Genomic DNA, 26,212 nt, shown 5'->3' with positions numbered 1-26,212 from the left:
TTCTCCCGCGACCTCCGACCTCCCTCGGGTGCTTCTGGAAGCGTCCGAGCCCGCGTCGGTGGCTGCCTTAGGGTTGGAGCGTGGAGCCTGCCCGTTTGGACCCTGCCCGTTTGGACCCTGGACTCCAGAGCCGACGGGAGCTCGCCGGAGGCCACCAGCCCAGGCAGGCGGCGCGGCGGCTTCAAAGCTCACCCCGCCCCCAAGCAGATGTTTATTATGAAAACTAGGGACGCTTGTCAAGTAGAAGACCCGCAAGGCCTGAGCGCTGAATACGGTGCAAGTCCTGTTCAGTGGTCTTTGAAGGCTAAAAGATAAACATTATCACCCACGTCTACGCAGAGTAACAGCTTTGAGTGTGAGCTCAACCCGGGAGAGGGCCGGGTGCGGGGGGCAGGAGCGCCACCCGAGGACGCGGGGCTTTGTCGCACGGAGGGCCTCCTCTACGCGTCCTCCGCCCCCAAGGGGGCCCCAGGGGACACACAGGGAACCCTCAGTTTTGTCGAAGGGTGTCCCTTATCCCAGGAGCCCGAGTGAGAAAGGAAGAGAAGGTCCTGTCCCGGGTCTTCATGGTCCCTATTTACCCCCAAATAGGCAGCGCCTCCGGGCTTAAGTAGGTGAGGTTTCTTCTGGGAGAGGGGACGGATGAGGGCTCCTTGGTACCCTACAAACGGCTAGAACCCGGCTTTTCCTAAATACGATCCTAGCTGCTACCTTTTCATAAATTTAACGAACGAAGACTCTGAGCCAAAGAGCTAAACTGAAGTGGGAGGCAGGGGGACCCGCCCTCCCCGCCGCCCCCGCCCCGCTTCGCGGCTCTTAGCCTACTTCCAGACCGCCACCGACTCCGGGGTAGGGTCGGCGACCTGGGACTGAGTGTTTTGTAACAATTAACCCAGGTGGATTTCGCACCGCGTGACCACGCTTTCCTTCCTTCCCAAAATGTTCCCTAAATGAACTTCAAGGGTGGAAGTGCAGCAAAATGAAGAACAAGAGTCCGTTTTAGGGAAGGAGATTATTCTATTCTATGTCATTTTACATAGTATCTGTCCCTTTATTGATTTAGTGTGAAATCAATCCGGTTTCTTCACTGGGTGGATAAAACGGGGCAGGAGAGGGGGATTTTCGCTCAGCGCTACAGAGTGCCACGAGAGTCATCCTTCTCACCGCCCCTTGATTGCCGCACGTAGGAGCAGAGGCAAGCTCTTTCCCAAGCTGAGTAGAGATAGTCGAGAAAGAGACATATTCATCAAAAAGGAAGAAGGAACGACTATCCTGGATAGTTTAATAGTAACAGGAATAAAGATGACGCGAACCCCATCAAATGAAACAATACTATTTTCATTCAATTGATCGCAAAGTGTCTTCAATTAATAACTTGGCACTTATTTAAAAGGTTTAACAGAGGTGAGACCAAAACATTTTGTATCGACAACACGTCATGAAATAACAGCATCTTCTTTTGTTTAAAATAACTTAATACACTAGAAAAAATATGGCAAATATAAATAATTTTGTTTTCATGGAGAACAAATAGTTACAAAGCTCAACCGCATACCAAAGTTCAGCTAAAAGAGCTTTTCCTCTTTCTTGTAAATTAGAAGGGATTAAAAAAAAAAAAAAACTAAGGAGACTTTTAAAAGAATTGGGATACAGATTGCTCAGTCCAGGGTACCCCAGTTTAAATAGCTACGTGAATTGAGACAAACAAAAAAAATATTTGAATATACACCTTTGTGAGATAAAATGCAAATGTTGAAAGTCAACCGTTAGTTCACACATTATAGCCAAAATAAACTTTGCTCGTGTGTATCAACATATTTTACACAAACTTAGTGCCTGTATCTAGCTGGGTGTTGTTTAAAGTGAGTGTGATGGGACTGAGAGGGGGAAATAGAGCAGGGTCCTCAAACAGGACTTCAGGAAATCTGCAAGAGGGAATACAAGAATAAGGGGAGAGGGGGACTCATTGACCGCCCACTGTGTATCAGGCACCACGTGAGGCGCTGTACCTTCATCATTTCTCTTTTCTTTTCCCCACATTTTCTATTTGCCTCTGTCGTCTTGGGACAATCAGAGTGTAACTTTTTTGCCCTTCAAACTTTTTTCTTTTGTCCCCCCAGGATTAAACATGGGACAAAAAATATATATAGATAGAAATATATATCAATTTTCAGATGCTTTGGATATTGTGTTTCATACTGAAAATGAAAATGGAGTTAAGTGCGTGTGAGTAAAGCGGAAGGTGGGGGGGAGACACCATCAATGGAATACAACATGCAAACTGGACTTCACTGTCAGCAGTCTGGACAGTTCTGCCGTAACAATTTCTCAGAGGAATTATTGTCTGTGGTTATCATTTTTGTATTAATATCATTTTTTTAATCTCCTCGTTTTTATACTGTCTTCCCTCTTCTTGCTCTTCCATACGTGGTGGTTTTTAACTCAAAGCATCTGATTCAACGTAAAAGGAGGCCCGCCTCTCTTATCAAATTTCTTGTATTAAAGTGAACTTCGCAGAAAAAGGTCAGTTTCAAAACCTATGAACTTCCCAGCTGCGTATTTTTTTTTTCATCTTATTCTTTAAATAAGTATACCTCTTCCTTCTGTTTTGCCTTCTTAGCCCATTAAAAAAAAAAAAAACATACACTTTAAGTTGGTAACTCCCGCCCCAATTATCTCGCGATCTGTCCCGGTTATTTTTCCATATGTTTTAATGTACAAAATATTTTTTTCTTTTTTATTCCTTGGTTCTCCGATTTCAGCTTCTGCTGAATAGCAATAAGTTCCCTTTCTCTTTTTCTCTCTGGTTTGTTTTTTCTACAGTTTCCCCCTCATTTTTTATTAACAAGATTTTTATTTCTACGCAAAAGTCCATCGTTGCAGTTTTACCGGAAGCCACACGTCACTGTCCCAGCACTCTTCAGACTTCCCAAACCCATCCCTACAAAGCCAAATTCTAGGCCCCTAGACAGGTGAATGGTCAGGAGCCACGAAGCTGGTGCCCTTCTTGGGATCCCGGGTGCTGCCGTCCGAGTCCGGAATGCAGAAGGGTGCAAGGGGCCATCGGCGGGGCAGAAGGAGGCTCGGATTCCGAGGTCCGGGGCAGGTAACAGAGAAGCAGCGGGGCTCGGAGGGCATGCAGGCTGCGCGCCGTGCTGCAGGCGCGACCCTGGCGCTGGCGTTGCCGTCACAGACCCAGGGCGGCCGCGTGCTTTTTGGCTTTCAGTCTGAGATCCGCGATGCTGGAGTTCTTGCTGGTAGTCTTGGCAGCAGCAGCGGCAGCCACGACGGAGGCGGCAGATGCTGAGTCTGCAGCCAGCGTGGCGAGCGGCAGTCCGAAGGGCGGCGCCGGGAACATCATGTAGGGCGCGTGCGCGGCCAGGTGCGGGTGCAGGTGGTGGTGCGCGTGCGCCACGGCGCTGTCCAGCTGCAGCTGCGCCTGAACCTGAAAGGACAAGGGCGTCACGTTGCAATGACTATCCTAGGGTGACAACAGAATAGAAACAGAGCATTAACGGCGTCCAGCTTAGCTCGGGGAAGGCTGGGGCAGGGGACGGGAAACGGACGTTTAGCTGACCTCAGTTTGTTACTGAATCTGGGATACTCCAGTGCCCCTGAGTATTCTGCAGCTCACTCAGAGTGACTTATCCCCCTGAGACCCAGTGACTCCCATCTGCAGCGATTGTGGCCGCCCCCTTAGGAGCTGGGTTGGTCAGAGGGCAACGATGCTACTGTACTAATACATCACTCGCCTCAAAATAACAAGGTATATTGGATAGATGATGGGGTGAGCGTCCTTACCCTCCTCTTTTGGTGCTGTCATACACCTCTTAACCCACTGCTAAAGTACCAATAAGCAAACTACAAAACTTTAAAAATGTCACTTAGAGAAGTTACTGCATCTTCATCACAACTGGTACACTTGTTAGTACTCCTAAACTTTACTACTATTAAAATTACATTGGGATCTTGTTAAAATGTAGATCTGATTCAGAAGGTCTAGGTCAGGGTCAGAGAATCTTGCTTTCTAACAGTCTCCCAAATGGTACTGATGCTGCAGACTCAGAGATCACCTTCTGAGTAGTAAGGGTCTTCTCTTAAGATCCCCCTCTCTCTCCAGTCATTCTCTGCTGCTTCAGATGCCTAGCATCAGGATACTAGAATCCAGCGGTGCCAAGAGAGCTAAGACCTCCTTAACACTAACGCTCAATATACGGGCACACTCAGGTATCTCTTCTGACCAGGGACTGGCAACTGAGAGTTAATTCATGACTTCATAGTCCTATCTAGCAAGAGCCCTGGCCAAGGGTGGGGAATGTCTGATACTGGTTGGGAATGGGTTGCACCCTTAGGCTTGGAGAATGGGGAGTTCAGAGCCCTGGGATATCCTAGAATTAAATCATTGCTGCAGCCTGTACTTTTAAAATGTAGTCTTAAAGGTTTCTTTATGGCTAAGAAAGGGTTTGCATTGGCAAGGTGTCCCTGGGAAGACCAATGTTTTCCTCTCTACTAGAGATGAAGGTTTGCAACTTAAAAAAAAAAAAAAAAATCAAGTCTTAACTGGTAGTATTTTATTTATTTATTTATTTGGTCAGAGATATTTAATGTGACTAAGAGGTAGAAAATACCTCAAAAAATATTTACAGAGTTGCCTCAGAAATACCTTAGGACTAACCTTTGTATTGGAGCTGACAAAATTTTAATCAAAAGGCTTTTCCCTTCCTTTCCCCAAGTGCAATCTTTAGTGCATTTTTAAAGGACCAGTTGCTGCCCTCAGGCATTGCAGGTTTCCCATGAGGACAGAAAGGACTAAGCTTGTAGGCCTCTGACACTGTATAGTTTTTAAATGGGAGTGTGTCCTCTATATCAACTGAGAATTGATTCTCTAACTGTACACCCATATTAGAGCTCAGAGAAAGGGGATGTTCAACAGTTCAAGCAAATATCCAGGTCTTTTTACAGTTAAAAACAGGTTAAAACTGGGCTGTACTTGCCTGCTGAAATGGCATCCTTAAAGCACCTACATTGACGTAGGGTGCTACTCTACAAGCTTCAAATTGGCTGGCAGCCCCTATGAGGACGCCTGTGAAAAATGGGGAACAAAACAAAATAAAGTGAGGTTAACATGTTCAGCACTTTCTCCCGAGGTTTCAAATGGTACCAAGATAGAACTATTTCCTTTGGAACTGGACTGCTATCTTCCTAAACTGTTGCCAGAATTAAAATCAATGTAATTTACTCTCAAATTTTAGGACTCTCATTAACTGCCTTCAGGGTAGATTTTAAAATAAGGACCACAGTTATCTTTGAGAAGGTTTTTTTCTGTCTTCATAATAACAGTATTCCCTGTAGATTTTAAAATAAGGACCACAGTTATCTTTGAGAAGGTTTTTTTCTGTCTTCATAATAACAGTATTCCCTAATACTCTTTTTATTTAGAGTATCAAATGTTCTTTGTCTGAGAAGCATACCTTTATGAAGTTGATTTTCTTGCTTTCTACATTTAGCTCTTCGATTTTGAAACCAAACCTAAAATTGGGGGAAAAAAAATAAAATCTAGGTGATATGACTCAAAAAAATTTTTTTAACTTACAGGGGTATGACGAAGAAAGAGTAGTGTTTCAGGCAAGCAATGGAAGATACAGCAACCTTTGAATTATATACAACAATCTTAATTTCCAAAGTTAAAAACATAAATGAATGACAAAAATAATTTCCTATACTTTTGCAAGATATATTGTTTCTTGATAAATAACTCAAGTTCTGTTTTCATGTTTCCACAATTAGAGTCCCCAAGGCCTAAAACTTGCCCTGATACCTGATACTAAAGTGATAATGGGTTTAGATGTTTGCCCAGTAAGACCTGAGAAAAATGTGCTCATTAAGAGCCTGTAATATTAATTAGCTTCATCTTCAAGACAAACCAAACACCAAAGCAAATAGTGACTCTGTTTTTTTTTTTTTTTCCTTGGGGGTGGGGAGATAAGAGTGGGGGAAGAGGTAATTAGTGTTATAAAAGCCTCACTACAAAGAAGTTTAGAATTTCTCTCTTCCTCTGTGCAGCAGAGTGTAACCTGGTAGCAGAATAATTATGCCATTATCATGATAATCTAATTTGCTTCTATAGAAAAAGTTGCTGACTGCAGTTACAGTAGTAGAGAAGTATCCAGAAGGTAGATCAAAATTTAAATTAAAATATGAGAAAAATAAATACCAGCAATAAAGTTCATTTATTACAAGAAAAAAGAGCATTCTGTGAAATGGGAGTGGGGTATGAATCATGTAATTCTGGATAATATCTTCTCCCAGACACTACCTTCTTAGGTAAACTTGCCAACTTTTAGAAGCAGTATGGCAGATTTTAAGAAATTCAAAGCTTGCTTTTATACGCCAATAACACAGCATTATGTTCCAATAATATGGCATATTGACTGATTCGCAAGTTTATGTTTAAAAACATGAAAGCAAAATACTGCTTCAGAGCTTTTTTCTTGTTTTTGAAAGCAAGTGTCACAGTCAATGTAAATCTTCAAAAATTCCCCTGCCATTTAGTGTAATGGAAGGGTAGATTTCATGCCAGGGTGGCATTCTTTGTGTACCTCACATGGCCTGAGGCTTCTTGCCTCTTTTTTCCCCTAGAAGAGTTGGAATTGATATACTAATGCTCACAACTGTAATAATTATCATCATGTCTTTAAGGGGTTTCTAAGCCTCTAGAGATCTCAGTACACAGAGCAAAGTAGGACAGGCTTAAAAAGGAAGGCTCTGCTGTTGATGCTGTGATGACCAAGGCAGCCTATTATTACTTTTCCCCTTTAAGGGGACTGCTCTGTTTTTGTCCTGATCCTATTACAAGATGCAGGGAAGCCCCATAAGAATTGCATAGTTCGCTGCAGATGGTGGTCTCTGCGCCCAGAGACCCAGGGAGTATCTGTTACAGTGATACTTTGTAACAGCTGCAGATGTTCAGGCCTAAAACTGCTCCATGTGTTCAAACAAATAATGACCATCATTTTCTCCTATTTTATTATTTGAGTGGAAATAAAACCTGAAACATTTAAATTCGTTCTCCATAAAACTAAAAGGATATGTATGCATGTATGTATATAATTTTTTTCCCTTAAGTGCTCCCAAAGCCTACTTTTGCCATTACATTCACCCCCACAACCAGTAAAGAAAATCTGCTCCAATACTAACTTCACTGAGTGTGGCACTTGCTGGGATCAGACTTTGGAAATGTCAATATTAAGATATGTTGGTTGTTTTAAAATCAAGTTTCTGATTCAGGTTTGCTTCCCTGGTTAAGTGAGAGAACAAAGAAAGAGTGACCAAATGCATTTATTTTCTCCGCTATTTCACACACAGTTTGAGATCGACCGCTAACGGCAGACTGTAAAATTCTGCACTTAACAGTTGCTAATTTTCTTTATAGTCTGTACATCTATAAACCTAATTGGCATATCCGCCTGGCAAACCTAGATCCCAGAGCAGACCCTCAAGGAAACCCAACTCGGGCGAGCAAAATGTTCGTTGTAACTTTTAAAGCATCCAGAAGATAAAACGATTTCTGTGGGATTTTTTTTTGAGGCTTATAAAAGTAGGCCCATTAGGATTAAACCACATTAAAGGCATTGTGAGGCGAGGGGGGTGTGGTTTATAGAAACCCTGGGAGCAAGCCCAGCAAAGCTTTCTTCTGCTGGGAACATATGTTGGTATGGGGTGGAGGGGAGCCCGGGAAGGCTTTAAGACTAACATGTACTTTGGAAAATAAGACCTCTAGCAAAGACTTTTCTTCCCTTCTCACCTCACTCCAGACACTTGAACCCGCACACTCATCGTGTGTACCTCAAGCGACTCTCCAACCCCAGGCATGCCCCCTTCTCCGCTCCCGGCGACCTGCTCACAGCCGGATACCTGCACTCGGGCCTCGGACAGCCCCAGCCGTTGGCTCAGTTCTTCACGCATGAAGGCGTCCGGGTAGTGAGTCTCATCAAAAAGCCTCTCCAGCTCGTTGAGTTGTTCCAGGGTGAAATTGGTCCGACTTCGCCTCTGCTTGATTTTGGTCTGGCCTTCGTCCTCCATCCCTTTCGCATCCTCTTTGCGATCCTTCAGCTCCGGGGACACTGGAGGGGGTACCACGAACAGGGCCATACACATATGTCCACGCGCACACACAGCAACACACACACACACACAGAGACAAAAACAACACAGCAAATACCATGAGCAGATTTGCCTCCAGAAGGATGGCGGATTCTGCCCCCTCCCGGAGTTCCTGTCCAGGCCCTCACCCCGCTGAGAGGAAGAGGATCCTGGAGATGCGAAAATATCAGCTGGGGTGGCTGCCCGCGGGGCAAGGTGGGGCATTCACCTACCCAACCCCTTTCACAACTGCGGGCTCAGTTCACCTTCTCGCTCTGCACCTCCACTGTCCCCTGCCCTCCCCCGCGAACACAGACCAATTCCACTCACCCTCTCTCGCGCGTTCACTCTCTCCCACACACGCACAGAAACCAAAAGCGCCGCGCCCCGTGGGTCACAGAACGCGATCCCAGCAGAGGAGGGCGGCGAGGCCACGGACCGGGCTCCGACACCGGCCCTGCCCGGAGCGCGGACCCCTTCTCAGCCAGCGCTGGCTGCCGCCGGCTCTCCCGTCTTCTCTTAAACTTGCTGGTCTAATTTGGGAACAATTGGGCTGCTGGGTTGCAGCTGGAGGAGAAGCCCCTGGTGCTGCACTGCGCTGGGAGCCACTTGCCGGGGCGCTCTGTACAGACCCGGGGCTCGAGCCAAATAGCGCGGACGGCCCCTGGACAGCCAGGCAGTCCGTGTGCCCGCTGCCGAATCCCGGTCGCCAGAGCAGAGGCACCCACGCCATGTTGGCGGCCTGGAGGGCTCGCTGCTCACACCCGACCAGAAGGAGAGAGGCAGAAAGCCGGCTTCGGGAGGCCCGCGACACAGACCGCTGCCTCTGTCGGCTGCTTCTCCCTCCCCATTGGAAAGGCGGACTCGACCCTAACCGCAGAAACCCACAGAGATCAACAGGTTCAAGCGGAACATTCGCGATCCGCCGTTTCTATTGGTTGCGCAAAGGCTTTTCACTCATCCAGAAGCTCGGATGTTTAATAAAATATGCATTTTTCTGCTCTAGGTTCGCACACATCCGTTGTCACTTTCCTGCCCTTCCTTCTCCTCCCTTTAGAAATAGAAGCTTCGCAAGTGTGAGCATACAGGGACACCAGAAGGATGTGTCTATATATATATAGGCCAAGGGGCATTGATCAGGGGAGCTGGTATCAACGTAAGCGGCCCTCTGGAACCTTCATCCTCTGGGCCTGAGTCGGAGACTTGGGTTTTTAAGGTGCCAAAGCTGAGTTTAGAATAATCGAGGCTGTTTTACAGTTCTTCCTAGTCCAGAATCCTGATCAGTATGAGTGTTAAAAATCATTTCTATAAGAGCCGGGCTGCAGAGAAATTATTTGCCCTGAATTTGGAAACCAAACAATCCCAAGACTTCATTTGCCCTGGGTTAACTCTAAATTCGCGGTCCGGCCTGCTGGTGTACCCAGGGCCCGGAGCTTGGGACTTAGGCCAGGCAGGCTGCACCGGACTGCCTTACAGTTATGCCACCCCTTCCATGTTTACTTGGTAACCCGTCTGGGAGAAGACCACTAGAACTCAGCCCGGGTTGGCATTCTAGTTAAGCGTTTCCCGCTTATCTATTTCTCAAGAGTTCGTTTTGCGGGCATGTGTCCTTCCTCCAGGAAGCAGTAGATAATATTGTAGCACAAACTTAAGCCAAGTTAATAGGAAAATATTTCCATTTATATTGTAATGAAATTTAAATATGAAAACACACCCTTCAGATTCTGCCAAAGCGGTGAGAAGGCTTTGTTTATTTCCTGCTCACAGTGGAAGCTCCTCAAACTTTGGGGGCTTCAAAGAGAAAGATGTCCACATTTCCAGTTGATTAATAGACTTAATATAATCCCTATTTCGCCCCCAAATTTCCACTTATTGGCCTAAACAAGAACAGACTGTGTTATAAACAACTTAATTGCTTGCTTAAATATGTGATTCTACGCATGTCACATATTTTCTTAATTGGAAAAATATGGCAGCTCACCAGTTACTGCAGGCACCAAATGCCAAATTAATTTTATTGTTGAACTCCTTTGAATTGGTACAGGATGCTCCACCATTTAGAAAAAGCCTTTTCCAAACACTTTGCTGGCACCAAAGGATTATCCCATCACAAAACCAGAATACTGGATGATGCCGCGCAGTATACCGGAAAACAAACAAACAAACAAGGAGCCTAATGCATCTCCCGAAAGAAAACAGCGCACAGCCTGAACCTCAGTCTGCCTTGGCCTCATTCTACCTTCATAGCTCTAAGAAAATGGGAAGTTTTGGTCCCTAAGATTCAGGGATCCAGAGTCTTCACGGAGTTGGAGTGGTTCTTAGAGGCAGCCGCGAAACCCGGGGCGACTCCAGGGTGAAAGCCCAATCAATCTCCGTCTCCGTATCTCTCTCCCCTTTCTCCGTCTCTCTTTTTTTCTCCCCTCGGGCCTAGGAAAGGGACTCCCGCAAACTCGGCGCTACATACTAACTGTAATCCCGCCGCCTGGCCCAGTGACGCCCAGCACCCACTTGGGCAGCCGGGTCCCCCGAACTTCCCCACCCGCCTGCCGGCCGTCCGGCGGGGCCCATTCTCCGGTTGGTGAAAATGCATTTGGGTGGAATGGGAGTAGCGGGAGCATCGGAGAAGGGCGCGCGCAAATCCCACACGCTCCCCCTCCTCCACACACACACACCCACACCCACACACACACACTCGGACCCCACCCACGACCGTGCACACCACCGGACTCCCACCCCTCCGTCCTCACTCTGGCTTCCAAAGCTGGGGTCCAAGGGCCCTCTCCGCGTCCGCCCCCCTACTCCTCCCCCGCCGGGCCTGGGGATCCTCTCCCGCCCGAGAGGAGTCGGGAAGGCGGGAAGGGGAACCGCGGCCGGGGGTCGGGCCGTTACCCTCGGTGAGCCGCGGGCTGCCCGGCTCCCTGCTTCTCTCGGCGGCGCCCATGTCCAGCTCCCGGACGGGAGAGCGCCCTCCTCCTCCAGCTCCTCCGCCTGCTCCTCCTCCGCCTCCACCTCCTCCGCCTCCGCCTCCTCCGCCTCCTCCGCTGCCGCCGCCGCCTCCGCCGGCCGCCCGGACTGCCGGGCTGCTGCGGTCGTCGCGGCCCGGCTCCGAGCAGCCGCTCGGCTCCTTGGCCCCGCGCAGCGGCCCGCTCTCCAGCACCTCCCGGTACGTGATAGCCTCCTTCTTCTCCTTCACTTTCTGGTCAAAAGACTTCGAGACGAACGCCGTAAGTTCTTCCATCGCCAGAGATGCCCGTCAGCCCCACGCTCAACCTCTCCCAGCCGAGCAGCCCCGCTCTTTTTTTTCCTTCTTCTTTTTTTACTGCTCCAGCCCCCCCAATAATAACACATCAATGGGGCAGGGGGTGGGGGGGAAGGGGGAGGGGGAGGGGGGAAGAAGAAGAAAAAGAAGAGAAGAAAGAAGAAAGAGGAGGAGAAGTAGAAGGAGAAAAAGAAGTAAGAAGAGGAGGAGGTGGAGGAGGAAGAAGAGGAAGAGGGAAGGGGCGGGGGCTGCCGGAGGGAAATGGGAACCGATGCTTCCCTGCCGGAGCGCGCTTGTTCAGTGTTAAGATCTTTGACAATTCTTCCTGCGGAGAGTTCAGATCTGATAGCGACGCAGCGCTTGAAGTCTCACTATTTATACTTCGCAAAGGCGGCCCCTTGTTCTGAGTAAATTACCTCCCCTCGCAACTCGGAGGGAGCCCCTTCCCGGGAAGCTCCCGCGCCACTACCTGGGGGTGGGGGAGTGGGGGTTGGGAGGTGGTGGGGGTGATAGGGAGAGAGGGAGAAGGGGGAGAGAGAGAGAGAAAGAAAGAGAGATTGAGATTGATTAAGGCTGGAGTCCAGGATGGCTGGAGCTGGAGTATGAGGACAGAGAAGGGGGACCGGAGGGAGTAGGAAGAAGAGGCAGTCCCAGGCCGTCCGGCTTTTCGGATACCTCGGCCGCCTGCGCTCTTGGCCATTAATTCAGGATTGACAAGAATCCCTAATTAATTTAATTAGGCGTGGATTTTTGCGTCGGTGTCACGACTTACTTAAACACTGGGGAGCTGGACTTATTCCGCCGGGGCGTGGCCAAGAGGAAACTGACAAGTGCGCGGCTCCAGGAGTCAGTAGGGTATCCCGACCTGGCAGACGACCCTGCGTCCTCGCCAGGCGTCAGGGTGCAGCGCAACTGCTCGGCTCCCGATTGCTGTTCGGCAGCCCTGCCCTGCCTCAGAACCCCGGAACCCCACTTCCGTATCCTGATCCTGTGCCCCCGTCGTACATGCCTGCTCTCCCCAACGCCGACCCGAAACCCTGTAGCCTGGCATCCTGGCTTCACAACCCTGCGGAGTCAGGGTCCTTTACTATTTCTCAGGCCCGCGCAGCTCCTTTTTAGGGGCTTCCCGGCCCGCGGCCAGAGCTGAGCCTGGGTCTCCACCAAGCTCCCCGCCCCAGAGAGTTTGTGAGTCACCCCATTATTCGCGTCCTGCAGACCATGCCGACTCTGCCGACAAACCTCGCTCCACTGGCTGGTTGGTTTAACACATTTTCCGAGCAGCTGTTCCCTGACAGGTTCCATTTTAAAGTGTTTCTTTAGCGCTTGATCAAGGACAGTTTGACTTCGTTCCCTCTTTGAGGTCTCAGGACCCTCACCCTTCTCCCTTACTCTTTGCACTGGGACTCCTCCCACAATGAACTAAAGAAACTCTTCTTTAGAATCCCAAAAGCATTCTAATTAATTTCCTAATTTTGAAAAGATCATGATGATTCTTCTTCGAGTTTGAAAAAAAATCGATGTTAAGTTTGTGCCCCACCTAATTTCATTTATCGTGGACTATTTTTAAAAAATGTTCGCTGGCAAAAAAGTACCCCTCCTCTCCACTTAACGCTACGATTTAAAATTATATCCCCGGACTGTTTTCATGGACGCTGTTATATGGATGGACACATCTATATTCTTGCGTCATATATGCGTATCGTGCAGGACAAAGCTTGTTGTGAGAAGTGTGGCCATGTATATATACCCCTCACATAAGACTGTTTACATGTGAAAAAAAGAATACTTACATATTGAAAGTTATATTTACCTGCATGTGTAAACACACCTTTTCAAGTGTGGCTTTGGAAACATTTTTGAATAGTCTGAATATTAAATACAGTCTTTCTGATGTTAAAGGTAACTTGTCCGTTTTCTTGGATCTTATAGTCTTGTAAAAATAAAAGCAATTATAGAACTTTGATTCTGATATCTTCCAACCATTGGTTAAGGCATCAACACAAAGTTAACAGATAATTTGAGAAGTTCGGTCAAAGCAACATAAAGCATTCGTAAAAAGAGAACACAATTATACCTTAATATGTTACTATTTCTAGAATATATGTAACTGTGTCACTATTTTTCACTACTTTTACACTTTTCAGATTAAAATATTCACAGTTGGTGAACTTGAGGAAGATGGAAATCTTTTTAGAATTGTTACTTTGCCTTTTTTCTCTTGAATTCTAAAGTTTTTTTTTCTTAAAATATTTCATTTATTGCTAGTTTTAGGAGAAATAATTAAGAACTTTAAGTTTCCAGTAGCAGTAGCTTTTAGGTATCAATAAATTACAGGAGTGCTTTCTTTTATTACACTACGAAAGAGATTCAAATACTCACACTTTCTAAAGTTATATGAATTTAGAAATATGATTTTGCAGTTAGTCTTGGGTTACCATTTGTGACCACTTTACTTCTGATATTATTAGAGGGGACTAACCATAAAATTTTAATCCTTTAGGAAAATCCACTTTTAAGGTTATTTAGCAGAATGACAAGTCATGGGGTCAACTAAATGGATGTGGTGCTCAAATAGCTCTCAAACTGAGATGTTAAATGTGTATTCACAAACAGCTCTAAAACAGCCATGATTAAAAGTCTGGTAAGGGATCAGGAGGCTTACCAACTACTTTTTTGCCCTTTCAAGCACATGACTTTCAAGTCTGAAACTCAAATTCCACCTACTGAGCTTGAGGGAAAGATGAACACTTTAAAGTTAATCAGGGAAGACTTGGATACAATAGTTGAATAATTCACACCAAATAGATTTTCCATAGATTTTTCTGGACTGTTGCTCTTAGTATATTTACCAATAGTGGTGTTCATATGAGATGGAGCTACGAATGAGAGATCTGCGGTGTCTAACTATGGACTCCTACTGCCCTAAGGGAAATTTAGTTAAAAAAAAAACCAAAAACAACCAACCAAAGTTTTGAAATCATATACTAATAAATGCTCACCAAGTTATAACGATGTTGTTTCTTTAAATAGCAAATATTTTCTCAAGACAGTTCAAAATGCAGTTTCGGTAAAAACAAACAACAATTGAGAGTAAAGTTCAGTGACCACCTGCAGACAGATGAACAGCTTCCAATAAAATTCAGGGCCCCAAAGGTTCATTTCTTTACCCTCCATTCCAGCTCTTGAATTATTTAAAATAAACATGCACTGTTGTAGTTAAGCTTTAAAATGGTCCCTCAAAACAGGTTAGTTAAGGTACAGTCATTCATGAAAAATAGAGTTGTGGAGATGATTTTCTCCAACTCAAATGTCTGTGCAAAACTGTAGCTTGGGTACACAGCAGCTGTTGGTTCTCTCGGTTCACTCAGACCAAGGCCAATAGTTTACCTCCTTATCGACGCTTCTTCACATTAAATAAGGAAAAAATGATGTTCATGCAAAAACAGATAAAGTCGTGTAAGTTACAGAAAATGCTGACTTGCTTTCATTTGTATGGGTTTAAATCACAAAACCCCCTACACATTTAATTTATTTTCCAGAAGAAACCTCCTGCCCCTGCCTCTGGCAGTTTTCTCCCATTCCTCAACCAGCCAGTTACTTTAATGAGAGAAAAAAATTTGTCCCCAGTCTGTGCCTTCACCTTTAGCGCAGAAGAAACACCGACTTTTAATGCAGTTTTTCAAATAAATCATTACAATTTAATCACAAACGACTCTGACGCTATACAGACACACTCCCTTGATTTATTATTGTTGGGCCAGTTTCCTCCTCTCCCAGCATGAGATAATCGATTTTGCTACGTGTGGGTGTCTTAAACATAACTTCCTATGATGCGGATTTGTTTGCTGATTATCTGTGGCGATAACGACGATCACTAAGGCAATAAAACTTTTCAGTCCCCACCTTAATTGCTTTTTGGTAACAAGAAAATCAAATAATCAAGCACGCAAAACCAACACCAAACAAAAAATTGGCGGCGTGACAATCTACTCCTTCGGCTCTCCTAACGCCTGGCAGCTTCCATCGATGCACTCGAAAATTCGGCTGACGCTGCCTGGTGGTGGAACCAGGAAGGCGGTGAGCTTAAACTGAAGCAAGTTCGGTGAACGCCGGCGGCGCCCAGATTTGAAGAAACATTTCTAGGTCTGCGGCGCTTGCAAGTCTACTGGAGGTATAAGCCCGAAGGCCGGAATCCAGGTGATGCCCGCGTCCGGGACCTGAGAGGCAGCGCCCGCAGCTGAGGGGTTCCGAGGCCCTACTCTGGCGTGAGGCGGCGCGGGCCTGGCGCTGCCTGAGTGCTGGAGGCGGCGGCGGCGGCGGGAGGGGGTGGGGGTAGGGGGCTGGCGGTCCGGCGGCGCGCTGGGTGGCGCAGTGCGCATGCTCTGGGCACCTGGCGGCTTCTGACCTTTTGAGGGCCAAGCTGGGGCCTTAGGGTGGTGGCGGTTATGGGGCTGTACGCGCTCGCAGGCCTCAGGCTAGGCCTTGAGTCTAGAGGTGGTGAGGGAGAGTTAGCCGGCTCTTTTACCCTTTCCCTCTTCAAAACCTGTCTCCCGCCCCCACCGCCAGTCCCTGATCTTTGATGGCTGCCTCTGGGTTTCTCTTGTAAGATGTGACTGGAGTTTGGTTACTAGATGTAGGTAGGGTGGAGCGAGAAGGAGGCTGCAGTCTGGGGTCCTCTGTCCCGTCCACTCTGTTACGTCTGCTTTACATTCGCCTGCTCTTCCAGCTCACCCCCTCTCACCCGAATCCGCACCTCCACCCCTACCCCATCTCCCATCCGTCCTGGCTCACACATGCTGGGAAGAGAGGTGGTGCGGGGTGACACAGACTTCCTTCCTTAACAAATGCATAAATTTGTTATATTTATTCGCCTTTCACACTCATCTCTTTCCTTGATTTCAGGTCTTGTGGTCATAGACCAAGAGCACATGGCTATCTATGGTCTATGAGAGGTTATGCACTAGTATACATTTGCCTGCTCTTGTTTTTTTAGGTCAACCTTAATTTTTCTTTCAGAGGTTATATATCTTTAAATGCACAGTGGAGGCCATTTCCCCCTCCAGAATTAGCGGTAACTTACTTGTGTTTCAACTGACTAGGTACTAGGTAGTTAAATAAAAGTATTTCGTGTTGTCACAAAAAAAGTTTTCCAGTTGTCATCTTTGGACTTAGCCTTAAAAGCTCTAAGTGAAGGAGATATGCAGTTTTCAGGTTTAAGGATTATAGCAGATATGACAGGTGCAACCTCCTGGGGAAACTGGGTATCCTTTGAGAGCCCCTTTAGCTCTAGAGTCTATAAATATTCACTTTCTTTGCAGACAAAGGAGATTTCCTGCTAAGTGGTAGCACTTTATTACTGTATGTTCTTCAGTAAGAGGGCTAAAAATGTTTGAAACTGAAATAAAGGCAGCTGGCACCTACCAGCTTGTCTAGTCTTACTAATTGGCCTTACCAGCTTGACTAAGCAAACAGTTGTATTATGAGTTGGAAAACTTCTCTAATAAGATTGTTATATTAGATGTATTGGTGTATTTTCCACTTTTATTTTCAAACCATTGGGAAGAAATTCCTATGACTGATAATGCTTTAATGAAAAAAAAAAAGATGCTAGTCTGCACATTTTTAGTTGTGCTGGGAGGAATGTTTTAACAATTCTGTACCTCTTGAGTTTTGCTTTATTTTGCTCATTAAGCTAGAATTTTACCTTAGTTCTTTTATTGCCTTGGGTGATTCTGTACTTGTTTGTGGATTTCTTCCTATGCTAAATTATGTTAACCCCATTTTTGCTTTACACCTTTGAGGTGGATTTCCCATTGAAATGACTGTTCCTCCCCCTTGCCCTTATTTGGTCATGTGTCCAAGATCAAAAAGATTATAGTTTGATAAACTAATGAATGAGTAGTGGTGAAATAATTATAAAATGTCACGTCCTTTAGGAATATTTGTTCTAACTGCCTGCTTTCTGAAAAAAGATACCTGCTTACTTTACCTTATTGATTACCAGACAAAGGGACTACTTGTATATGCCTTTAAGCTCTCTTTTGAATGACGCATTTTGGCTTCTACATCTTCAGTCAGTCATCTAAACTTTACAATGTTTCTGTAAATTGATGTCCTACTGTAGTCATTATTGTCATGGCTTCAATTCTGTAATGAGAGTTGGTTGGATATGGTTTGTGACCATGAAACTGCAACCAGGAAGTAATAGAGACAAGTGAGAACAGAAAACTGAGAGCCTTCTCTCCCTATTTGCCTTTTCTGCTTACAGATGGATTGAAAAATTGTTAGGTTCTGGGACTCCTAAAAATCTATGCTCAATTTATCTTTGCTGTTACTGGAAAGAGCTATTAATGCATCTTGCCATGTGTTATACTTACCAATGGAGTTAAATAAAAACAGTTCTTTACTGGAAATGTGTGATATAATGTAAATCAACCACTATGACTTGAATGAGCAAATTACATGCTAGTGACATTATAGAAATCCAGTGGTAAGTATATATCTAGGGTAGTGAGTAGGAATTCAGTACTGTCATTGATGAGAAGACAGTTTTTGGACCTACCTTTGATTTGTTCTTAGTGTTCAGTTCCTTTTCTAAATAAGTATTTGAGTTTATTTATAATAAAGAAATGTAATGTCTTTTTGTTTATCTTATTGAGATTAATTATACTTCGGTGTAATTTTTTTGAAATGTAAATGCATCACCAGAAAAAGTATTTATAAATTTATGACAGTGATTTTTTAATCATTTTTTCTTTTGGTTACTCTAAGGAAGGATTGTATATCTTCCATTAACTTTTCTGAGTTAAATGTAATTATCCTTCTAATATGGATGAATTACATTATTTGAGGTTAAAGAATAGAAAAAAATCTATACCCACCTCTCAGTCTCTTTTTTTGGTCATCAGCAAGATACATAATTAGATGTATGTCCTTTTCTTTTTTTCCTACTTCTTTATGCCTTATGTAGGTACTTAAGCTGGACAAAAATGTAGAATAGAAATGACTGTAGGTACCTTAGAGTAGTAGGTCTCATACTTTTTAGATTTAAGAACCCTTTACCTGCTTAAAAATTATAGAGAACCCCACAGACTTTTATCTACATGGGCTATATCTAGAAATATTTCCTTTCTACTAGTTAAAAAAAATTTTGAAGTATTTATTTAATTAGTCCACATAAAAATAACAGTAATAAATCCATTGCTTGGTAACATAAATAACACATTTGATGTGAAAGGTAGCTATGTTTTCCAAACAAAAGTGAAAAAAATGGCATTATTTTTCCTTTTTGCAAATCTCTACTGTCTGGCTTAATAGAAGACAACTGGATTCTTGTATCTGCTTTCACATTCAGTCTATTGTGATGACTTTTTGAATGAAGTATATGAAGAAAATCCGGATATCACACAGATACGCTGTTGGAAAAAATAGTATTTTAATAGCCTTTTCAGATAATTACTTCCTTAATACTGTGCCTTAACTTGACAGGTAGTAGTTTCTTAAGCATTTGTTGCAATGTGGTATTTGAAACTATGTCAATGACCTTTTCATGCTGTTACATTAAAATCTATTGGTTTGTCTCCTACCGTGAATGGATATTTTACTCATAACATGAGTCTGTGACATCGTACATTGGCTTATTGGAAAATACTGGTTCAGTGAGTTATGTGTAGCTTCTAAATATAGACAAACTTTTCATTATATAACTTAAAAATTCCAATTTGTTAATATCACCATTGACCTCATCAAAGAAATCATTAAGTGCTGAGAAGCTGTCAGTCTCATGGTGACAAATACAAGTTATCCATCATTTTGATTTTTGCTTGAGAGCTCAAATTTTTTTGTGTATTATATTTTATTTTTAATCTATTTTTTAATTGGAGGCAATTGCTTTACAGTGTTGTGTTGGTTTCTGCCATACAACAATGCATTATCAATCATAATTGCATATGTCGCCTCCCTTGCCTACCCTATTCCACCCTTCTAGGTCATCACCGAGTACCAGACTGGGCTCCCTGTGTATATAGGAACTTCCACGAGCTGTTTTACACATGATAGTGTGTGAGTGTCAGCACCACTTTCTCAGTGGGTCTCATCCTTTTCTTCCTCGGCTGTGTCCACAAGTTTGTTCTCTACATCTGCCTCTCCATTCCTTCCCTACAAATAGGTTCATCAGTAACATTTTTCTAGATTCCATATATATTCCTTAACTGAGAGCTCAGATTTTATCATTGGCAGCAAATTGTCAGTTTCCTTAAAGGACAGACTCCTTTAATTCATTCTTGAGAAAACGTCAAATGCCCAAGTCTGAATAATCAGAGTCAGTTCTTTTAAATAGTGTTTCACAATAAAAGCAGCTAGTTCAACTTGTTATTCAGCTGCACAAACGTTTCCTCAAGATAACCCGTTGTTCTTCAGTTTCTGTGTTTCCTATTTCATCACACAGAATATTAAGATGTGTTCTCAAGGGTTGAGATTTATAGAATTAATGATGATTTTACTGCTTTATCAAGGACATACCTAAGTGAAACTGCCTTTCTTTAAAAACAAAATAAAACAAAACTGTATATTGCAGTGAAGAATTCAATGACTGTTAGTACAATTTGGTCCCATTACCTTGATTCCTGTTGAAGCACCAGCAATTTTGCCTACCACTGCTGCTACATCATCAGCATAAAAGTCAACACAGTAAAAAAGGTAAATCAAGTTTTAGTGTTGTAATAAAATTAGTTTTGGCTGGTTGGATCCCTTCAGGTCTTAGGAATACCCCAGGGTCTATAGAACCCATTGGGAACTACTATTAAACTAGAATGTAAACTCCTTGAAGGCAAGGATTTTTCTCTCTTGTTCATTGATGTATTCCTTATACCTTGGCATGCTATCACTCTGGGACTTTTTAACCTATCTCAAGCGTTAGATCACTTGCTTTCTGAATCTGGGTCATCTTTATTTACTGTCTTTTTCTGTTGGAGCACATCCTTCAGTACCTTCCTAAAAAAGGATGAGCTTGAGGTATAATTGGAGCCCTTGCATATCTGAAAATGTCTTTATTCTGATCTCATATTAGATCTATCATTCAGCTGAATATACATTCTAGTTTGAAAATGATTTTCACTTAGAATTCTGAAGGCAAGTGTCCATTGTTTGCTGTGTTGCTGCTGAGAAGCCTTGTGCTTTTACCATTTTTTACCTTTAGAAGTTTCTAAGTTCTTCTTTGCATTCCTTGTTTCTGAAGTTTTATGAGGTATGTCAGGTATAGATCTTTTCAAATTCATTGTCCCAGGGATTTAGAGCAATTCATGTCTTTCAATTCTGTAAATTTTTAAAATTATTCTTTGGATAGTTTTCTTTTTCTGTTTTCTATGCTCTGTTTCTTTCTGGAATATATATCAATTGGATATTGGACTTCCTGGATTGATCCTCTTTTACCTCCTATTTTTTTATCTTTTTCTTTCTACTTTTCATGAGCCCTTTGATAGTATCCTCTGACCCTATTGTGTTACTTACAACTTATTGTTTGCTAAAATTTCAAGATTTCTCTCCTATTCTATGGCTGTTCCTCCTATGCTTGTTTGGTGGATCATTTTCTAATATATTCTGAGGATAGTGGTTTTCTTTTGAAGTTTTCTTGCATGTTCCTGGCTTACAATGAGTTGCTTGTTTTTCTGCTTGGCTTCTATCTCTTATGATGAAGAGTTTCATCACGTGATTTGTTTTCTTTTGTTGTATAATTACTAAAAAGTTACCAGAAGAAGTGTTTGTAGAAAAAAGTTTACTGTGGGGAATTTCAGTGGTTAAGACTCCATACTCTTAATGCTGAGGTCCCAGGTTCGGTGCCTGGTGAGGGAACTAAGATCCCACAAGCCGTGTGGCACGGCCAAAGCAAAAAGAAGTATTAAAAAAAAAAGTTTGCTGTGTTTAAGATTTGGGCTTGTTAACTGGTGGACTTGGTTTTAATGTAGCTTCTTCCAGGTACTGTTTAGTTTTTGGAGAAAAGAATACTCTGAATTCTTGGAGCCAAGTACACACAGGGTGACAGTATTCACTGTTAGAATGTAGACTTTCACTTAATCCCTGTAACTTTTAGTTGAGCATTTCTCTGCCCTCTTTTTCCTGTAACCCTGGACCTGGTGCTTCACTGTTTCATCATTTTTCTAAAGTAAACCACCTCTCCTTCTGGGAATGGGGAATAACAGTCCCTATCAGGTTGGATGGCATAGGGGACCTGAGCAATTACTTCTTTTACAGAATTTCAACCAATACCTTTGTTTTTTTAGTTCTGCGCCTCATCGTGCCTGCTGTGGTATCTGGTGTCTCAAATTCCTGATCCTTTCTGATTTTTGCTACGTGAATTGGCTTTTCTTCAATTGGAAATCTCTGCAGTTGCTTGATGTTCAGCATTCTCAGTTCTAAATCCTGCATCTGTTTTTCATTTGCTAAAAATTTGTTGACATATTTGTCTACTGTTCCTGTAGTTCTCTCCTCTGGTCTTCCTTATCCTCTTTATACTTCTTTATCCTTTATTCTAATGTTAGTATTTTTAAACCAGGTGATAAATAAAAACCCATCTTAATTTGGTTATTTGCGAGTAGAGAAAATTCTTAACTGTTTAAAGGTTGAAACAAGTAAGGAAGAAAAAGGAAATTAGAATGCTTAGGTGATCAATATTATCAATTATACAAATTCCTTAATGAAAATAGACATACATACATATATACATATACAGAGATATGTGGTTATATATGATATATAACTAAGTCACTAAGTCGTGGCTGACTCTTTGTGACCCCATAAACTACTGCATGCCAGGCTTCCCTGACTTCACTGTCTCTTGGAGTTTGCTCAGACTCATGTCCATTGAGTCAATGATGCCAGCCAACTGTCTCGTCCTCTGTTACCTCCTTCTCCTCTTACCCTCAGTCTTTCCCAGCATCAGGGGCTTTTCCAATGAGTGGGCTCTTTGTATCAAATTGCCAAAATATTGGAGTTTCAGCTTCAGCATCATTCTTTCCAATGAATATTCAGGGTTGATTTCCTTTAGGATGGACTGGTTTGATCTCCTTGCAGTCCAAGGGATTCTCAAGAATCTTCTGCAGCACCATGTTTCGAAAACATTGATTCTTTGGCACTGGCACTTAGGCTTCTTTATGGTTCGGCTCTCATGTCTGTACATGACTATGGGAAAAACCATAGCTTTCACTGTATGGACCTTTGTTGGCAAAGTGATGTCTCTGCTTTGTAATAAACTGTCTAGGATTGTCATAGCTTTTCTTCCAAGGAGCAAGCGTCTTTTAATTTCATGGGTACAGTCACTGTCCGCAGTGATTTTGGAGCCCAAGAAAAAACCTGTCACTGTTTGCATTTTTTCCCTGTTTGCCATGAAGTGATGGGACTGGATGCCATGATCTTTGTTTTTTGAATGTTGAGCTTTAAGCCAGCTTTTTTCACTCCCCTCTTTTACCCTCATCAAGTGGGTCTTTAGTTTTTTATATACACACATTTAAATATATATGTATGTACATATATACTGTATGTATATGTAAGATTTCATAATTGTAGTATTTTGAGAGCTGGAGAGGATCATGGGGATCTTACATGAAGTGCAGTTTTATTTTCAGTGAGGAAGCTGGCTTAGATATGCTAGTGATTTACCGAGCTTTTCAAAACCAAGTTTTTCCAGTGTTTAGTCGAACTGTGTAATGTTAGAAATGTGAACAACTTTGAGGTTCAGAACTATATTTAAAGTCTAATTCTGGCTCCAGGTAAATAGCTTTAAATTTTGAATTGTGACTTTCACAATTCAAATTTTTGAACAGTGACTTTCAACTAAAATTGCATTAGAGTCAAGGAAGGGATGGCTCACTTGGTTCTGAAAACAAAGCTGTAATTTAATGTATTGCTTTTTTTAGAGTAATGATATTTAACTTAAGTAAATATTAAAATGAAGTGTGAGATTTTTGTTTATCTGATTCATTGATTATTTATCCTACCTATTAGGAAAGATGGATCTTGCTTTTATTTGGCATCCAAAGATAGCTACTATTTTAGTAAAAAAAATAAGATTCCATATGAGAATCTAACTTTAAAGTAAGACAAGTAGGCTTCTTATAAGTTATTGTCTAAATATAAAAACCTTGTATTCTATATGTTTTTTCTTTTGTATAGTAAATATGCAAATATACCATAGCCATATAGAATATAGTTAAAAAAGAGAAAAAAATACCCAATTTCCTTACTTAAATCTTTATCAGTTGTCTTCATTTTTGCTCTCACTCATATGCATATATTTTCTTACATTGTAGTCTCTGCACATGCAGTTTTAATTTTATTTGTTTATTGTGTTTACTTTTGGCTGTGCTGGATCTTTGTTTCCGCAGGAGCTTTTCCCTACTTGCAGTACATGGTCTTCTTATTGCGGTGACTTCTCTTGTTCCGGAGCACAGACTCCAGCGTGCTCAGGCTTTATGGGCTCAGCAGCTGTGGCTCCCGGGCTCTAGAGCACAGACTCAGGAGTTGTGGGGCACGGGCTTAGTTGCTCCGGGGCATGTGGGATCTTCTTGGGTCAGGGGTCAAACCCATATCTCTTGCATTGGTAGATGGATTCATTACCATTCAGGCACCAAGCAAGCCCTCTGTACATACAGTTTTAGATAATGCTACCATTGTAGCATTATGATGAATATCTTCATGAATATATCTTTTAAGGAAAACTTTGCAGATATATGCCTAGAAATAAGATTGCTTTGTCAAAAAAGCCTCAACATTTTTAAGACTCTTTATTTAAATTGCATAATTGCTTTCTGGAAGGATTTTATCACCACTCTTATAGGTACTAGCAATGTGAACAGTTAGACTTCATTTTTGGTATTTTAGTTAACAATACTTCATCAACTTTGGTACATTAGTTAACATTTCCTTTCTCATATTTTATGAGTTACATGATAATGGTGTATTGTTTCAGTTTGTACTTTGTTGATGATTAATGAGGTCTTATCCATTTAAAATTTTAGAATTTTCAGTTAGAAATGTTTAACTCTAAAAGATAGTAAAATACCTTTTATCTTTAGGGAATGTGAGAATATAAGATTAGATAGTTGATCCCTAAACCAAGTATCATATAATTAATGATAAATGTAACTTGAACTATAAGAAAATTGTTATAATGAACCGTCCTCAGGGTTGACACTTTCGGGAGACATTTTAAAAAATTTAGGATGAGTTTACTTTATTCATAAATTGTGAAAACAGTAAACTGATAGTGCTAGAAGACTGTACTAGAGCTGTTTCTCATGTCTTGTTAAGATTGGTACATTTAAAATTTTACTTTACTAAGACATTTAAAATTTTTACAGATACAAAAAAATGATTAAATTTCATCCATTGTTCCATTATGTTAGAAATAATTTTCTTTGAATTTAAACCTGTAGAAATGGGACGCCGGTCATCAGATACTGAAGAAGAAAGCAGAAGCAAGAGAAAAAAGAAACACCGTAGACGATCTTCTTCCAGTAGTTCTTCAGATAGTAGAACGTACAGCCGAAAGAAAGGTGGAAGGAGATCAAGGTCAAAGTCAAGATCTTGGTCCAGAGATCTTCAGCCTCGCTCACATTCTTATGATAGAAGGTGATTTTCATAATTTTTACTTATGTAGTAGCAAGAGTGACATTCTTTAGAGTTCATATGGTTTTTGTACTTTGAAGTGTTATGGGTAAAGCATTTTTCTTTTTGTAGTTACATATTTATGAGGTTTAAGTCTCAACCCAAAGATTTTGCTATGTTTTCCTCCAGACCTAGCCCACGGGTGTTTATCCTTTGTCTGTTCTTTGTAGATAAGCCTATAAACCGGTATAGTTCTCATAACATAGTATCTGGTAACATTTTGAAGGCAAGTAATATTTAATTATGTTCTTTTTCAGACGCAGACATCGATCAAGCAGTAGCTCTTCTTATGGCTCTAGACGAAAACGAAGTCGAAGTCGTTCAAGGGGTCGAGGGAAGTCATACAGAGTTCAGAGGTCTAGGTCAAAAAGCAGAACAAGAAGGTATGCCATATCAACTATATACTGCTTTGTAACAAAATTTAGTGACTTGAAGCAATAATCATTTATTTTTTCCACCATTTTACAGTTTTGACTCAGCTTACCTGGCAGTTCTGTTCGTTTCACCTAGGGTCTCGCATGTGGTTGTAGTTTTCTGATAGCTTGATTGAAACTGGATGGTGCAGCGTGGCTTCATTCATGTATCTGGCATTTGGTGTTGGCTGTTGGCTGTTGGCTCAGCAGTGGGGGGTCGGGTGGGGGATGGGTGCCTTGGTTTCCCTTCTGGCTTTTCATCCTTTGATAGGAATGGCTGGGCTTTTTCACATGATAGAGGAAGTATTTCAAGAACGTAAGAACAGAAGCTGCAAAATCTCTTAAGGTTTAGCCTTAGAAATAACACAGTGTATTTTGGAGTGATGGTGTCCCTGCTGAATTCATGTTGAAGTTTCAACCCCCAGTGTAACTGTGTTTGGAGATAGGGTCTTTATGGAGGTAATTAAAGTTAAGGTCATAAAGGTGGGTGGGGCGCTAATCCAACAGGGCTGGTGGCCTTATTAGGAGAGAGAGAGAGAGATCTTTCTCTCTCTTTGAGCATACACTCAGAGGAAAGGCCACGTGAGACACTGAAAAACTGGCCATCTACAAACCAGGAGGGGAGCCCTTATCAGGAACCAGATCAGCTGGCATTTTGATTTTTGACTTTACGGCCTTTGTGAGATACATTTCTGTTGTTTAAGCTTCTGGTGTATGGTATTTTGTTATAGCAGCCTGG

At 42.6% G+C, this 26,212-nt stretch overlaps 2 protein-coding genes across 7 annotated transcripts in view; one reads left to right on the top strand and one right to left on the bottom strand.

The window, feature by feature from the left end:
• Positions 1-1,268: 1,268 nt before the first annotated feature.
• On the bottom strand, positions 1,269-11,517 carry SHOX2 (short stature homeobox 2). 3 transcript variants are annotated; one of them, XM_043473910.1, is made up of 6 exons: positions 11,032-11,517; positions 10,301-10,381; positions 7,915-8,123; positions 5,472-5,529; positions 4,995-5,083; positions 1,269-3,481 (listed from the first exon to the last, which is right to left on the bottom strand). In XM_043473910.1, exons 1-6 carry the CDS (start codon positions 11,378-11,380, stop codon positions 3,188-3,190), a joined length of 1,080 nt encoding a protein of 359 aa, XP_043329845.1. In that variant the 5' UTR covers positions 11,381-11,517; the 3' UTR covers positions 1,269-3,187. The 3 variants fall into 3 exon arrangements, with proteins under 3 accessions (XP_043329845.1, XP_043329843.1, XP_043329844.1); XM_043473908.1 differs by lacking the exon at positions 10,301-10,381; XM_043473909.1 differs by lacking the exon at positions 10,301-10,381 and having other exon boundaries at positions 1,269-3,445.
• Positions 11,518-15,441: 3,924 nt separating this feature from the next.
• Positions 15,442-26,212, top strand: part of RSRC1 (arginine and serine rich coiled-coil 1) — a 402,045-nt gene continuing 391,274 nt past the window's right edge. For all 4 annotated transcript variants that reach the window (XM_043473907.1, XM_043473906.1, XM_043473905.1 and 1 more), the window contains exons 1-3: positions 15,442-15,598; positions 24,829-25,024; positions 25,318-25,443. In XM_043473907.1, coding sequence (XP_043329842.1) covers positions 24,831-25,024; positions 25,318-25,443 — 320 coding nt within the window. In that variant the 5' untranslated portion in view covers positions 15,442-15,598; positions 24,829-24,830. The remainder of the gene's footprint in view (positions 15,599-24,828; positions 25,025-25,317; positions 25,444-26,212) is intronic.

Source organism: Cervus canadensis, chromosome 7, assembly GCF_019320065.1.
Source record: "Cervus canadensis isolate Bull #8, Minnesota chromosome 7, ASM1932006v1, whole genome shotgun sequence".
In the NCBI taxonomy this organism is placed as follows: Eukaryota; Metazoa; Chordata; class Mammalia; order Artiodactyla; family Cervidae; genus Cervus; species Cervus canadensis.
Note: the sequence above shows the minus strand (reverse complement) of the source record. Positions and strands in the feature narration are given on the sequence as shown.

What these genes read in the sequence shown, in the direction of transcription:
- SHOX2 (XM_043473910.1), bottom strand. Translation starts at nt 11,380, where the DNA reads ATGGAAGAACTTACGGCGTTCGTCTCGAAGTCTTTTGACCAGAAAGTG. An exon ending in ATTAGGCTCCTTGTTTGTTT is followed by an intron (nt 8,124 to 10,300) that starts GTTTGTTTTCCG and finishes TACCCCCTCCAG; the next exon opens with TGTCCCCGGAGCTGAAGGAT. An exon ending in AGAAAATCAACTTCATAAAG is followed by an intron (nt 5,084 to 5,471) that starts GTATGCTTCTCA and finishes CATTTTTCACAG; the next exon opens with GCGTCCTCATAGGGGCTGCC.